The sequence below is a fragment of the Haliotis cracherodii genome, unplaced genomic scaffold (genome assembly GCF_022045235.1).
Source record: "Haliotis cracherodii isolate W230 unplaced genomic scaffold, xgHalCrac1.p SCAF_7, whole genome shotgun sequence".
Taxonomy (NCBI): Eukaryota; Metazoa; Mollusca; class Gastropoda; order Lepetellida; family Haliotidae; genus Haliotis; species Haliotis cracherodii.
In genome coordinates, this window is record NW_027266330.1 from 43,813,264 (window position 1) to 43,828,857 (window position 15,594).

General features: G+C 38.1%; 1 protein-coding gene across 1 annotated transcript in view; it reads left to right on the plus strand.

Moving 5' to 3' along the window:
* Positions 1–15,594, plus strand: part of LOC139447195 (uncharacterized) — a 467,168-nt gene that overhangs the window by 101,144 nt on the left and 350,430 nt on the right. Inside the window, exon 4 of the mRNA XM_071228411.1 lies at positions 14,177–14,284. Within this exon, the coding sequence (XP_071084512.1) occupies positions 14,177–14,284 (108 nt within the window). The remainder of the gene's footprint in view (positions 1–14,176; positions 14,285–15,594) is intronic.

The following is a 15,594-nucleotide window of genomic DNA, read 5'->3' on the forward strand; positions in this document are numbered from 1 at the left end:
CAACCAGTTATATCCACACAATCTTACCAACTCCCTAACAACCAATCTATATTCACGGCCGAACTTATGGGCATGGCCTCAGCCCTGCATAACCAACAATCTAAAAACAACAATAAAATCCTAATTCTCACCGACTCCCTTAGTGGACTACAAGCCCTCCAAAACAAATATACCCAAAAACGACCTAAATTAATAAACCAAATACTAAAAACTACAACGACCTAACAAAAGCAGGCAGACAAATAACCTTCTTGTAGATCCCCGCCCACGTAGGAATTTACGGCAACGAAAGCGCCGATGAAGCAGCTAAATTATCTCTTAAAATACCAGAAATTAGCCTAAACCTACCCATCTCATAATCAGAAATTAAAAGTGTAAACAAACCAAAAAAAACAAAAAAATGGCATAATCAATATCAAAACTCAAATAGCCAAATAAAAAAAATGCTCAGAAAACCACTAGCCAAACCTAAAATCCTACACGCCTCTAAAAAAATTGACAGATTAATTACAAAACTCCAAACAGGACACACGAACCTGAATAACCACCTAAAAAAACTTAAAAGACACACCACAGGCAACTGCCCCCACTGCAAACAACCCGAAACCACAGAACACGCACTCATCCACTGCACCCACTACCAAACACACAGAACCAGTCTACAAACCACCCTCAATCTAAATAAGGTTCCTACTCTAGATGAAATACTAAACCCTCAAAATAAACTAGAAAACTTCAAGGCTCTAGGCGTATTCCTAATCAAAACAGACCTAATTAAGCGCATCTAAAAACTAATTAGTTTACCAATCCAAAATCGAATAAACATACAAACACCCACCTCACCCGGCTCCCTTAGTTCCCTCCTCCACCCACCTCAGCATTTATTCCAAATTTAAAAATCTCAAAAATTCAATATAAGCAACCCCTAAAAGCCCCCTCTTGGGTTGCACACATCACTTTCACCCTTTTCGGAATACACTAAATGGTCCGGCCAGGCCCGTGTGCGAAATACGCTGCAGTCGGAAAGCGCACGTTAAATCTTCTATATCAGTCAGTAGTTGTCTCAGCACTACACAATCAGCAATCTAAAAAACAAAACAAAAATCCTCATCCTAACCGACTCCCTCAGTGGACTACAAGCCCTCAAAAATAAAAACACTAAAAACCACCCCAAACTAATATATCAAATACTCAATAGCTCAAACAACTTAACTAGGGCAGGTAAACAAATAGAGTTAATTTGGACCCCTGCCCACGTAGGAATCTTTGGAAATGAAAAGGCAGATAAAGCAGCAAAATTATCCCTTTAACTCCCAGAAATAAGCTTAAACTTACCCAGCTCAAAATCAGAAATCGAAAGTCTCACTAAACAAAAAATCAACAAAAAATGGCAAAATATATACCAAAACTTAAATAGCCAAATCAGGAAAGTACTAAAAAAAACCCTAAATAAACCAAAAATACTACACCCATCCAAAAAAATAGACAGAATAATTACTAAACTACAAACAGGCCGCACCAAACTAAATAATCACCGTAAAATAGCTAATCTACACACAACAGGAAACTGCCCACATTGCAAACAACAAGAAACACCAGAACACGTACTCATTCACTGCACACACTACCAAACACACCGAACAACACTACAGTCAACCCTAAATCTTAAAACCGGGTTACACTAGAATCAATCCTAAATCCATAAAATAAATTAGAAAAATGCAAAGCCTTAGGTTTATACCTAATTAAAACAGGACTAATTAGTCGCATTTAACCCTCTTGGTGCCACGGGACCATATATGATCCCTCACTTTTCACACCCGCATAGTGCCAGGGGACCATATATGGTCCCGAGAAAATGCCCCTTTTAAACTGTGAATTTTGATATTCAACACTGAGTGCGCAAAGTCAAAACTATAACCATCATTACCCCAACCATCTTAGCTTTAATATCGTGTAACTCATACTTTATACAATGCTACGGATTGCGAAATATGGCGAGATTAGTAAAGTGGCTACCGCTCTTCTCGGCCTTTTTCTGCCATGTTTGAACACCAAGCGAATGACGGCGAATTTTGATTATGCACCAATGTCACATACACGTAAATATTCTCAGACAAACTCCTTGTTCATAAGAAAAAATATGACCTGAGTGGTCAGAAAGACATATTTTTCCCAACTGTATACTTATTCACGTAAATACAATTCTGTTCACTCCTTTATGAACACGTTTATTTACGTTTTGTATATTTTTATCGACTATTGGTAATGGCGGAATGGTCGGTACGCATGAGAAAACGACAGTGTATATTTCCATTACATTTATGCCGTTCATTGAATGAATTTATAACCATCATCACCCTAATCAGCTCAACGTTAATATCGTGTAACTCATATTTTATGCAGTGCTACGGATTGCGAAATATGGCGAGATTAGTAATGTGGTTACCGCGCTTCTCGATCTTTTTCTGCCATGTTGAACTTCATGCGAATGAAGGCAATTTTTTATTATGCACCGTTGTCACATACACGTAACTATTATTATATCAGACAGCCAATTTGAAAAAGAAATCTGATCGGACTGGTCAGAAAGATTCACTAGTCCCCACTGTTTAGTTATTGGCGTAAGAGTACTAACGTTTAGTCGGCCAGGGAAGTTTTTTGTTCCAGTATTGCATTTGTTTATCGACTGTGTGTCATGGCGATTTAGCACGGCGCTACATACAAACAGACAGTGCAGATTGTCTTTTTGTTTATGATGCTGATTTACAGAAAATATTCAAATCAAAGATACGGAAAGATAGCTATAATCGTTAATATTAAGTTGGTATAGTGTATATTTATGGGCAGGAGGTTCATGATCAAAACCTAAACATTGAATGGCCAAGCCCGAAGTGATCGACAGGGCACGTTCGCATCATAGCAGTGCCGTGATTTTTTTGTCTACCGGTTGCCCTACATACTCGCCCGTTCAGAAAAATAACTGCTACTTTTTTCATATGAAATGACTAAGAGTCATGTGTGATTGCTCAAACTAGCTGACCGTGTGAGTGACTTGCCCTAACTGTTTCACATTTTGTCGCAAATGGAGATTTTAAAAGTGTGGCCACGACATATTGTAAACAAATTGTGTCAAGGTCGGTTCCACATGTGGTAGCTCGGCCCCTGTTTCTGTCGATGGTACACGCGATACAAACAAAATGCAACTACTGAAAACATCAACACAACTTCTACAATGATGCCAGCAATACCTTTTTGTATTTGGGTTAACCGCTTATGGATACGATGTGTTGTAAAGTTCGATTTCGATTTGTTTTTTCTTTCATTGAAACTGTGATAATGGCGCTGTGATTGGTTTGCTGAAATAGTATTTTCCATGAGTCCAATGTACATGGTACATGCTGTGATTATAGAAGATAATTAATAACCAATTGTGTATGCATATATTTCATCAAATACACATTACTAATCTCTTCAGAAAATGGAATATGTTATAGCTCGTTTTCAAACATTCTGCTATGGATATTAGATCAAAAATTAGATTTACAAATTATTTATGTACACTGTGCTCTCGATTAACGTATGATAATCTATTGCAAGTCTTCAACTCTTATTTGATATGTCATCGGAAATGTCAGCAATGAGTAAAATTAATTTTATTTCGTTACAATCTGCAATTTTATTCAAATAGGCTAATAGACGGTCGGTGATTTCCCGCCGCTGTGAATTTGTCGTCTGGACAGGTGCGCGTGATTTGACCTCGCGTGTGTGACGTGGATGACGTCACATGAAACAGCTGATCTAATGTTGTGGTAGTATAATGGATACACGTGGTTTCATTTTCCAAATAACAATATTCTCTTTGACTGAACTAGAAAGCATATCTAGTACATCACGATTGGAAAATGTCTACAGCGACCGAGTGAATGAGACTGCATATCCTTTGACGAACAGTGTTAGAATATTTGGCGCAGTTTTCTAATTTTGTTGACATGTGCTTTTCATATCTGTTTGAATGCTTGATATTCCAAAAATATAATGTGCATTTAGTTGAGTACAGTGAGAAAGCTGTCAAAATGGATCCAATATTAAACAGCCTAGATTTTTAACATTTTAGCTTCATCTATTGGAATCTCAAATGGTTCAATTTATAACATAAACAGTAAAAGTAATTAGATCTACTCACAATATATAGATAATCAATTTCTGAAAGACAAAAAGTTTTCAGTGTAAATGTGATTTCGTTTTGATGTTTTATATAGTTATATTTATGTCTTTTTTTCACTTTGCCTTATCTAAATTACCAAATACTTCGACCAGTGACATAGTAGTAATTAGATTCTACTTTGTTTTGTATCCTAAGTATGAAATAGATATTTTTTAAAAATAAATGTTTGTCTAAGAGCAAAATCAACCCATTCTTGTGGTTTTTTTTCACCATTTTGATTTGTATATCTTCCCTCCAAGCTGTAGTTTAGCTAGGCCAAAATTAAGGGGGGGGGGGGGGGGGGGGGAGGAAAGACATAATAAACCATTTTCCATAAAGATTTTGCTTCAAACTTTTCCTTTAGTAGAATGGGATAGAACGGGAAACTAGTGGAAATAAACTATCACGTATGTCCTTAAATGTACATGTACATACCTGGCTAGGTGTAAATACACTTCTAAAGTCGTATTTATAAATCAAATGAATAAATGAAAGAAAAAGTGGTATTTCATGGACTGGCCTACAAGTATATTTTGAGCAAAGGTCTAAGTTAGGCAGCCAAGTGCGAAATACGAGCTTATACGAGGATGTATGTTTTCTGGTGGCCATCGTGAAACAATGACATATGGCGCCCGAGTTGCGAGTGATCGAAAATAGGTTTGTTGCCATGAAAACGTTTCAACAATTTTGATTGAATCTACATGTACTTACTCTTGGGTGGTGTAACGTTAGTATAATCTTGTTAATTATTAAGAAATAATAATGATGCCCGATATTGAGCGATGTCAATTTGAGTATTGTTAGGGCTGTTTAGCGATCTTTCACATTTTGTCCTTTGAAAATGTACGATGTCAGTTACCCCGAAGTTGTTTTAATAACTAATAAAAGGGCACGGTCACTGAAACATACATGGACGTAACCGGGATTTCTTCAAGATATACATTCCAAACTGTCATTCGTTTTGTGACATAATCTTTGAAACAGTCTGCGTATGAATTAATCACGACCACTTCCGTCAATTTTGTTTTGACGTCAAAAACACGCACAATTTCATCGGGATTTTTTATCGGTAATATAACTCACGGAAAATTCTCAGTGAATGTGTACATCAACATAAATATCATATGTCTATCACTGTTAGGACATGTACTTGCCAATGATATGAATTATTGGTCATTTAGATTTCAAACAAATGCGCTTACTTGACATTGCTTGCCATATTCGGGTGCGTCCATATTACGATTAATGTGGAAAATTAGGAAACTTATAATACCAGCACTTTTATAGATGGCTGGGCAATGCATAGATCTTTTGGATTTGGTGACTTTAGATACTGTTGGAAAGACAATCAACTCGAGTTGCATGTTATACAATTTGGTAACACTGTGTGAAGAAATAAAGACGTTGCAACACTTTTGATACAATGTATACGTTTTAGTAACCGCGACGTCAGCACAGTGCGGCACTGAGCGGTTTGCAGTCTGACTGACGTCCAGGCACCATGAGGGTTAAACCCCAAATAAAATAATAAAACCAAAACTACCTTATCTAACAACCACCCAACACACACAGCTCCTTTAGTTCGTCCCCCACCCACTCTTGGCATTCTTTCCAAATCTCAAAATTTCAAAATTATTATATAAGCAACCCCTAAAGCCCCTAATTCATAGTCTTTTTATTGTTCAAATTACTGATAAAACATATTTTAACTTGTTCCTTCTACAATTCCAAACCATTCCAAGTCATTCCAAACATTTCCAGTGTTGGAAATATGTTTGGAAATGTTGCCATTCCAATTTTGGATTTTTTGGAAAGATAGATCTTTCCAAGCTTTGGAAAGTTTGGAATGAGCGATCTTTCCAAAGCATTCCAGCGTTCATTCCAAATTAGAAGCACTTAAAGAAGACTGCAGAGGTGTTGGACAGACTGCTATCAGGATCGATATGCCTAAAGAGGGAAAAAATATATTAAAATTTGAACATTATTGTAATCAAATGCCAGTACCGTACGTAATTTACGCCAACTTCGAAGCGCTTATCAAACCCATAGAAAATACTGAACGCAATACTGATAGTAGTTTTATGTACAAAACTCAAGAACATATTCCTTGTGGGTTTGGATATATAGTTGTAAGGTATGATGGGAAAACAAACCTACTTACAAAAGGAAGAGAGAATAATCAGGGAACATTTATCGTGTAAGAAACCCATGTGTATGACAAGGGATAATTGGAGGGCCTATAAGAAGTCAACGAGTTGTCATGTTTGTAACAAACCCCTGAATGGGGATTCCTATTGTCTTATTTTCTTAGGTACAAATTCACAAAGTATTTTGGGTACAATTTAATTTGTTTTGGGTACAAAATCACATATATAGGAGCCTAGAATCTATATATATTTTACATTACCTCGTGTACCAAAATTTTATCGGTTCAGAGGACGGGAGGTTCTCAGAAAGTTTTCAACAACATCTTTAATATTTTAAATTGTTCTTTTTGTAATGTTTGAACAATAACAATATTATGTTGTTATTATTATGGCATATCAATACGTTATATCGCTCTCTGTTGCGTTCGTTTTCAGAAAAATATTAAAATTAAAATCGAGCGTGAAATCCATTACGGTTTCGGATTTAGACTTACACATTTGATGGCGACAATCACGAAGAAATATGAAACAAATAGGAGTGAAGACTGCTCTCCAGATCAATAAATAGTAAATAGTTGACGAAAAATAGTAAATTATGTATTTTCTTTTTAATTTGAATCTATTTTGGAATTTCTTTATGATAGCTTACCAACTTTTGCATTATTTGGTTTCCATGTGTCACATGCGGTACGTGCTTCCGATTTCAGAAATGATAGCTAAAATTGCAAGTACTTTGATTATTTCTCGTAAACTGCATTATTTTGTTATTGAATGGTTTACCTAGAATGTATATCAGTTCAGATTTTGCGTATCATCCAATATTTGTCATTTTTCCGCAGTGTTTGTTGACTTTGTTCAACTCAACAAATCGCGAGTCAGGCCTCGCCCAAACGTATCACTGACATTTGTCGGCTTGTCAATGTGTCCGAAAGTTAATCAAACGAAATCAATTGCAAACTCTTTAAAAAAGAATTATTTTTTTTACAAAGATTTATACATACGTGTCAATAATTCTAGAAAATTAAGTAAGATGTAACAAAATGATTGTAATAGTCTAACAGGATAACTATGCATGTGGAGTTGTTTGTTTACCGCCGTTGCCATGATCAAACAAGTTCCATCCAATCGATGATGTTACGATTCAGATTGTTTTTGTTTACAATTAGTTACACCGAAAGTTGCTAATTTTGAGAAATTAAGGAACATGGGTGTTTTCCTTTCGTCACCAAACAAAAATTTATGATCGAATAGGAAAAATGATGTAATTATAAAAAAAATATCGGACTGCATGCCGCTCAAGGTGAAGTGCCAAAAGTCAACAATGGCTGTTTACGGTAGTTGTGTGCCGAGAAGTTTGGCCGAAACTTTTTTAACTCACGATATTTTCTTTTTGAGGTAAATAAATGACTGAAAGTTTTGATATTGAGCAAGCTGAGCATTTATGCATGTCATACGTAATTTAAATGTTCCGCAAAGCCTTCTTGGTAAATAGATATGGCGAGTTTTATTTTGGGTGTCGTCATGCTATTCGCCTCGAATGGGCTCGACATCAGATGCACAGGAAGTGACACCTCTGTCAAATGGGTTCGACGTTAGCGTGCAGAGCTTCAAGCCAACCCTTGGCCACATCTTTAGATACCTTAGCCGAGGTGGCTAATTTTTGTATTGCTCCTATACCTTTCCAATATCTTCGTGGGCTATAGTAAATTTGATCCATTATTAATTAATATTGATGTTTCTTTTAATACGAATCATGACGATCGTTGAATCGCATCATCATTTTTGCATAAAAAAATCCATCTGTAGTAGTGGTAAAGGTATATATATCTGGCTCCAGTGGAAGTGGTCCAGAACCATCATTACCTATACTACTACAGTAATCTTGTCTTAGAAGATGAAATCATTTACAAATCATGCAAAAAAGTAGGGTAATTTCTTCTGGTAATTGAAAACCTCATATGTTGAATTATGTTATCTAAGTTACAACATTGGAATTGCAAATGATCAAGGAACACTATAATGCCTTTTTTTGGCCAAGTACCATGCGTAACGTGGTGGCAAAAGAAGATCAAAAGCAGGAGAAATGAGTTTTGAATTTAAGCTGTTCACGTACATTCAAGGGAGGTAACGGTGTGGCTTAATTACCTTTATCTACGAAAAGGAAGAAACTGTTGTAAAATATATAACAGCACAGAGATTGTTAAAGTAAAGCATTAGGTGAACCATACACACAACATTAATGACATGGACTGTTGTCTTCAATCATGAAAATGATATATCATCTATTTGGAAAGCGGAAAATTTCTCAAATTTTTCTTAAAACGGCAGTATGATTTGAGATTAACGATGACTTATCAGAATAAAAAAGTCAGAAACATCATTCTTGTTCGTTTCCATGGCAACAAGTTTGACTTCGTCTCTATCATAGTGGTGTGTATCTGACAGAAATACAAAGTACAGAATTCCAGTTCCATGGAATAGTTTTGATAGCTCAATAACTACTCGTGGATATGGACAGACAGATTATCGTATATGTCCGCAGATAAACCGAATTTTGAGGACCAGATTCTGTAGAAAGGGGTCGGCTTATCCACGGGATACACTTTCATGATAGTATTTTTCAGATCATGATCTGTCAGAAACATCGCCTGAATGACAGCCCCATAGATTGCAACTTCCCGAAAGTTTGGAAGTTGCCATTATTGTTATGAATTATCAATAAGGTTATTATTATACACCAATGTTGTCATTAATAAAAAAATGTTATGCATGTTACTACTTCCGATAATAAGTTTTCAACTGAATGTTCAAAGTTTATCGTTCTTCATAAACTCCACAATCTTTACATGTAACAATATATGTAATACACAGCTATAACATATACTCTTCAAAAAAAGAAACTTGACACTGACTTTCCAAATGTAATATAATGTGATTGTTTCAAAATAGGACACAGAAACCATAATTGAAACACTGTTTGAAGATCAATGTACACAATGTTCTAAACATTAATCGTGTCACCTAGACAGATACACGTACACGATACAGTTAATGTCACAGGGGTACAGAATATGTCAGTATCGGTTGTGCCCACCACGTGCATCAATCACCGCTTGACACCGACGACCCATAGATGCAATCACGTCGTCAATAACATGCTGTTGGATGTGCTGCCATTCATGCTGAAGTGCATCAAGAAGTGTTTGGGGCGGTGGATTCCTTCTGTGAATGCGTCGATCCAACTTGTCCCACAGATGCTCAATCGGGGGCAAATCTGGTGACCGGGCTGGCCAAGGTAATGTCTGGATGTTGTTGTGCTGTAAGAAGTCCTGACAAACACGTGCAATATGCGGTCGAGCGTTGTCCTGCTGGAACTGTCCGCCATGAACGATGACATGAGGAAGAACGTAAGGCTGTAGGATCAAGTCTCTGTAACGCACACCTGTCAATGCACCTGCCACATGCACAAGAGGCGTCCTACCACCGTGATGAATTCCGGCCCATACCATGACACTCCTGCCGCCAAGTGGGACAACCTGCTGCACACAGTTGGGGGCGTAACGTTCACCCTGACGTCTGTAGACACGTGCACGCCCATCAGCACGTGTGAGTAGGAAACAGGACTCGTCAGTAAACAGTACATTTCTCCACCTTGCACGTGCCCATCTAACCTTCTGTTGGCACCAAAGCAGACGGTCTGCCAGATGACGTGGGGTCAATACATGACGTCGAACAGGTCTTCGTGCAAAAAGTACAGCCTCCCTCAGTCTGTTGCGTACCGTTTGATCTGATAATCTGTGTACCCCAGGGATCTGTGTGGTTGTAGATGTGGCTGTGGTAGTGCGGTCTCGGAGGTGTCGCAGCTGTATGTATTGATCTTGTGCTTGGGTTGTCACCCTTGGTCTTCCTGACCTTGGTCTGTCATCAACTCTGTTGGTGTTGTTGTATCAGGTCCACAGTGCAGAGATTGTCTGTCTGGATACGCCAAAGTGCCTGGCCACTTCTTGCTGAGTTGCTCCAGCTTGTAATCTTCCAATGGCGTTGTTCCGTTGAGCTGCATTCAGTCTTGGCATTCTGTCACTGCCTCTACTGCCCTTATAAGGACTGTATGAACGGCCGTTGATATGGATTTTTATTCCCATTCAGCAGGCGGTTGCGTTTGGATGAAGCTGTAAAATTGATCCCCAAACGCTACGTTTGTGTGCTTTGCATGTGTTTTCTCGAATTATAGACACATCATCTTTCTGTTTGACTTATTTGGTTCTCATTTAATGTAATTATTTGAGATATTTGGCAATACATCTATGTCAAGTTTCTTTTTTTGAAGAGTATATAATCCCCAAATGAAATTGCCAGTAGCTATTATGTACGTTTTGCTAAAGTTCATAAATTGATAGTGAACAAGTATCTACCTTTATTGAAAGAGGCAAATAAACATTTGTAACGGCGAGTTTTTCCGTTCGCCATTTGCAAAAACATGTGATCAGCTGTTTCCTGTGACGTCACAAATGGTGACCACTGTGATTGCTTCCTGTTGTTTAAAAAGCAGCACAGTACACAAGGAAATGAGCACTGGTAATAACGGGACGATTGGTATTATGTTGTTTACACAAACACTTTCAAGTTGTGGGTGCTTAGTGATCGTGTTGGGAGTGTTCATAGTTTATTTAATCCAGTTGGATTAACATCCAATAGTGGTAAAAAGGGGGTATAAAAGTTGGTATATTTTTACTGACTGACATTCTCATCATGAGTTTTAAATGAAAACGCCATGCTTACGATGCTGCATTCAAACTGCGAGTTTGCTCTAGCTGATATATTTTCTCCTGGGTTCATAATTCTATAAACACTGATTCACAAAATGGCGCTTCGTTGTTGATGGCAACATATAACGATCATTATGAAATTATGGGTCGGCTTATCTGCGGTCATATATGGTAGATAGAAATGCTCTCATCAAGTTGTACAGTCAGATGATTTGTTCTTTCAGGGGGATTAGTCATCTACTGATTACTCTTCTGTTAGTTCAGCTCCATAAACGAGACTTACCTCTGTTTCAGCTAAGTCTACCTTGTTTCCATGGAGAGAGGGAAAATTCAAATTTTGGAAAATTCCTAAATAGCATAAGGCGCCACTTCAGACCTTGGTTAATACATGTCGTCCGACCAGCCGGATATAAGCTCGCAAGCTTTTCCCTACACTGTCACATAAATCTTCGCTTGGGTCTCCATCTCATTAAAATCAGATCTTAGTTCTCGCTATTGCTAAACAAAGATCTGAGGACATCCCATTAAGGGTCTCGTCAGAGCGACCTTTCATCCAGCCAGTCAGAGCGTCCCTTACCAGATCATGAAAGTGACTGTCGGAACTTTATGAAGCTAGTACGCAACCCTAATACTTATGTCAGGTTACCTGCTTCATGGATTAACGATCTGTCCTCGATATCCAGATATTCAATGGACATTCGTGGTTATATCAACTGGCTTGATGACACATCATTCCACCATTACAAACACCATATGAAGGCATACCCGGAGAGACTCCTATGACTATTAGGACTAATCAGGTCACGTCAGAACCGGAAGAGATAGAACCGAAAGTGACGTCATCACCGGAAGTGAGATGATAACCGGAATTGAGATGAATACCGGAAGTGACGTCATCACCGGAAGTGAGATGATAACTGGAAATGAGATGATAACTGGAAGTGAGATGATAACCGAAAGTGACGTCATCACTGAAAGTGAGATGATAACCGAAAGTGACGTCATCACCGGAAGTGAGATGATAACCGGAAGTGAGATGATAACCGGAAGTGACGTCATCACCGGAAGTGAGATGATAACCGGAAGTGAGATGATAACCGGAAGTGAGATGATAACTGGAAGTGAGATGATAACCGGAAGTGACGTCATCACCAGTAATGAGATGATACTGGAAGTGAGATGATAACCGGAAGTGACGTCATCACCGGAAGTGAGATGATAACTGGAAATGAGATTATAACTGGAAGTGAGATGATAACCGGAAGTGAGATTATAACTGGAAGTGTGATGATAACCGGGAGTGAGATGATAACTGGAAGTGAGATGATAACTGGAAGTGAGATGATAACCGGAAGTGAGATGATAACCGGAAGTGAGATGATAACTGGAAGTGAGATGATAACCGGAAGTGACGTCATCACCAGTAATGAGATGATAACTGGAAGTGAGATGATAACCGGAAGTGACGTCATCACCGGAAATGAGATGATAACCGGAAGTGAGATGATAACTGGAAGTGAGATGATAACTGGAAGAGACGTCATCACCAGTAATAGTGTCACAAATCCAAATTTAAGAAGAAATGACGTCATTGGGGAGAAATAGACCAGAAATGACATCGTTATTTCTACCAAGATCAGCAAATATGACGGTATTGCTAGTGAAGGTATCACGTATTTGACTGATTCTTGATGCATTCTGGTTTTCAAGTCCTCAGGAAAATTTCAGAGGAAATTATCTCGAGTCAGGATTCGAATCCGTGAATAAATGGTTTCCAGAAGAGATTACTATCAATTACACAGGGAGTTACTAGAGGCAGATCCCTCCGGGTCTCTCCAGTATATTCTGGCAAAGATGTAATAGAGGGAGAAGTTTCGTAAGAATTATCGAACAATAGTTATCATTGTTAATAATTCTAAGAATACTACCTCTATTACATCCAAAGTACTCCTACCCACCTCCCCAATTCATCAACCTCTAGTGGTTAGATGTGGGAAAAGAAGTGAGATTCCCAACATTACACACTTCATAGCTTGGGTTGCTAAATGTGTGATTGACAGTGAAGAGGACGTCTGTTGAAAATCTGAAAATTTTAGTTAGTGTGACTGAAGCCAAAATACAAGATTCATGGCAAAGATGTAATAGAGGTTATAATCTTAGAATTATTAACAAACTATTGTTTGGTATTGGTACTTATATGTTACAAATCAAGAAAACTAACATAACTCAACGTTTATAAAAATGTAGGGTTGGACAGCTAATTAGTCAATTCACGAAACCCTGTCATGTAAATTTTCAAATCTCAAATCTGGCTGAATAGGTAACCACTAAACTCGTTAAGTTCACCTTTGTTTGTTTGTTTGTTGTTTAACACTGCACTCAGCAATATTCCAGCTATATTGATGGCAGTCTGTTAATAATCGAGTCTGGACAAGAAAATCCAGTGATTGACATCATGAGCATCGATCCACTCAATTGTGATACGATGACATGCATCAAACCAAGTCAGCAAGCCTGACCACCCGATCTCGTTAGTCACCTTTTACAGCAAGCATGGGACACATGTTCAAGTACACACAAATCTTCTACCCATGGATCAGCTCTCAGCCGCTAAACGCATAGGCTGCCTAAATGAGTGTCTTCGTGGTAATGAAACCCGGAATCAATCAAGCACAAACAAAGCGGTGACACTGCTACACAGAATATTCAAAGTCCTTTTGTGGGTGCTTCAGTGACTCGGCCCAAGTACACAAAAATCCGGGTTCTGTAGTAGGAATTGAATATCCACATCCACAAGAGGCCACCATGACACCAATCTACAACTATGCCAAGTTTCATGCTTTTATCACAGAATGCAGATTTTTTTTATGAAAAATCTGGACTGGATACAGACATATAGGTATGGACATTTATGATACCAAAATGTTATGTCCGCCATATGTGTTCCTCTGTGTAGGTACAAAGCTAGCAACCTTCATGCTGTCAACACGACTCACTATTTCCCTCAAGATGACTTTGCAAATATAAATTGACTAATTTTCTTATTCTTGTTCCAGGCAATTCGTTTACCAAAAGAATACTACCCTATAACAGACTCTTACCCCAAAGAGGTTATTGAAGGAGGTAGACTTAGCAGCCTGCAACTGGAAGGAATTATACATGCTGTGAGTCATTTGCATGGCTTCCATTGTTCTTATATATTTTTACCTTATCCTGCATAACAATGCTTGAGTCAAAATGGCTGGAAAACAAACACGTAATACACCTCACTGTATACATGTAAAGAATACATGACAAATGAATAAACAAACCAATAGTTTAATATCCACAGTAAAGTCAAAGGATAAACACGTTTCACAGGCGACTGCTCACTTCAGCCAAAAAAGAAGAAGAGTGTCATGTGTACTGGCAGGCTGGTGATGACAGGCTGTTTTTCGGGCAAGCAGTTTCAACTTTGTTCCGGACCACGTTATTCTCAAGAGATGATGTTTATAGTCATGTTTTCGCAGGAATAGATGGGAATGCAATATATAATGCAGGACAAGTTTCAAATATAAAATGTATTAGATATTAATAATATCCTGTACTTTAATGAGCAGAGGTTCTGTTCAGTTATTAATTTACTGGTTCACTTGACTGACAGCTCATGAAAGTACTGGTCCAATAAAGATTTTGCTGGTCCTATCAATTAATGGGCGATGGGCGCTGTCATGATGCTTTATAATTGCTGATTTCTGCATGTTTATACATCCTTTGTGAAAACATTCAATTTTCCGTCAGTCTCATTAATTCTGCAGTACAAAATATTACCCCTGAGGTTTCAGGACACTTTGAAAATGGTGCCCTCTTACAACGGGTAACTACACAGGGGACAAAGGTCCACTATTATCGAACATTCCAAAAAGGGGGCACAGGTAGTTATAAATGTAACAAATATTACTTAACTTCAACATAACTTATCTACATTTCTAGTAAGATGTTGAATCAACCACTCCATGTACCAAATCTACAGTTCTAATAAGGTATGGAACCAACCTCTCTATGTACCGAATCTACATTTCTAATAAGATGTGGAACCAACCGCTCTATGTCCCTAATCTACAGTTCTAATAAGGTGTGGAACAACCGCTCTGTGTACCGAATCTACAGTTCTAATAAGGTGTGGAACAACCGCTCTGTGTACCGAATCTACAGTTCTAATAAGGTGTGGAACCAACCGCTCTGTGTACCGAATCTACAGTTCTGATAAGATGTGGAACCAACCGCTCTATGTACCGAATCTACAGTTCTAATAAGGTGTGGAACCAACCGCTCTGTGTACCGAATCTACAGTTCTAATAAGGTGTGGAACCAACCGCTCTGTGTACCGAATCTACAGTTCTAATAAGATGTGGAACCAACCGCTCTATGTCCCTAATCTACAGTTCTAATAAGGTGTGGAACAACCGCTCTGTGTACCGAATCTACAGTTCTA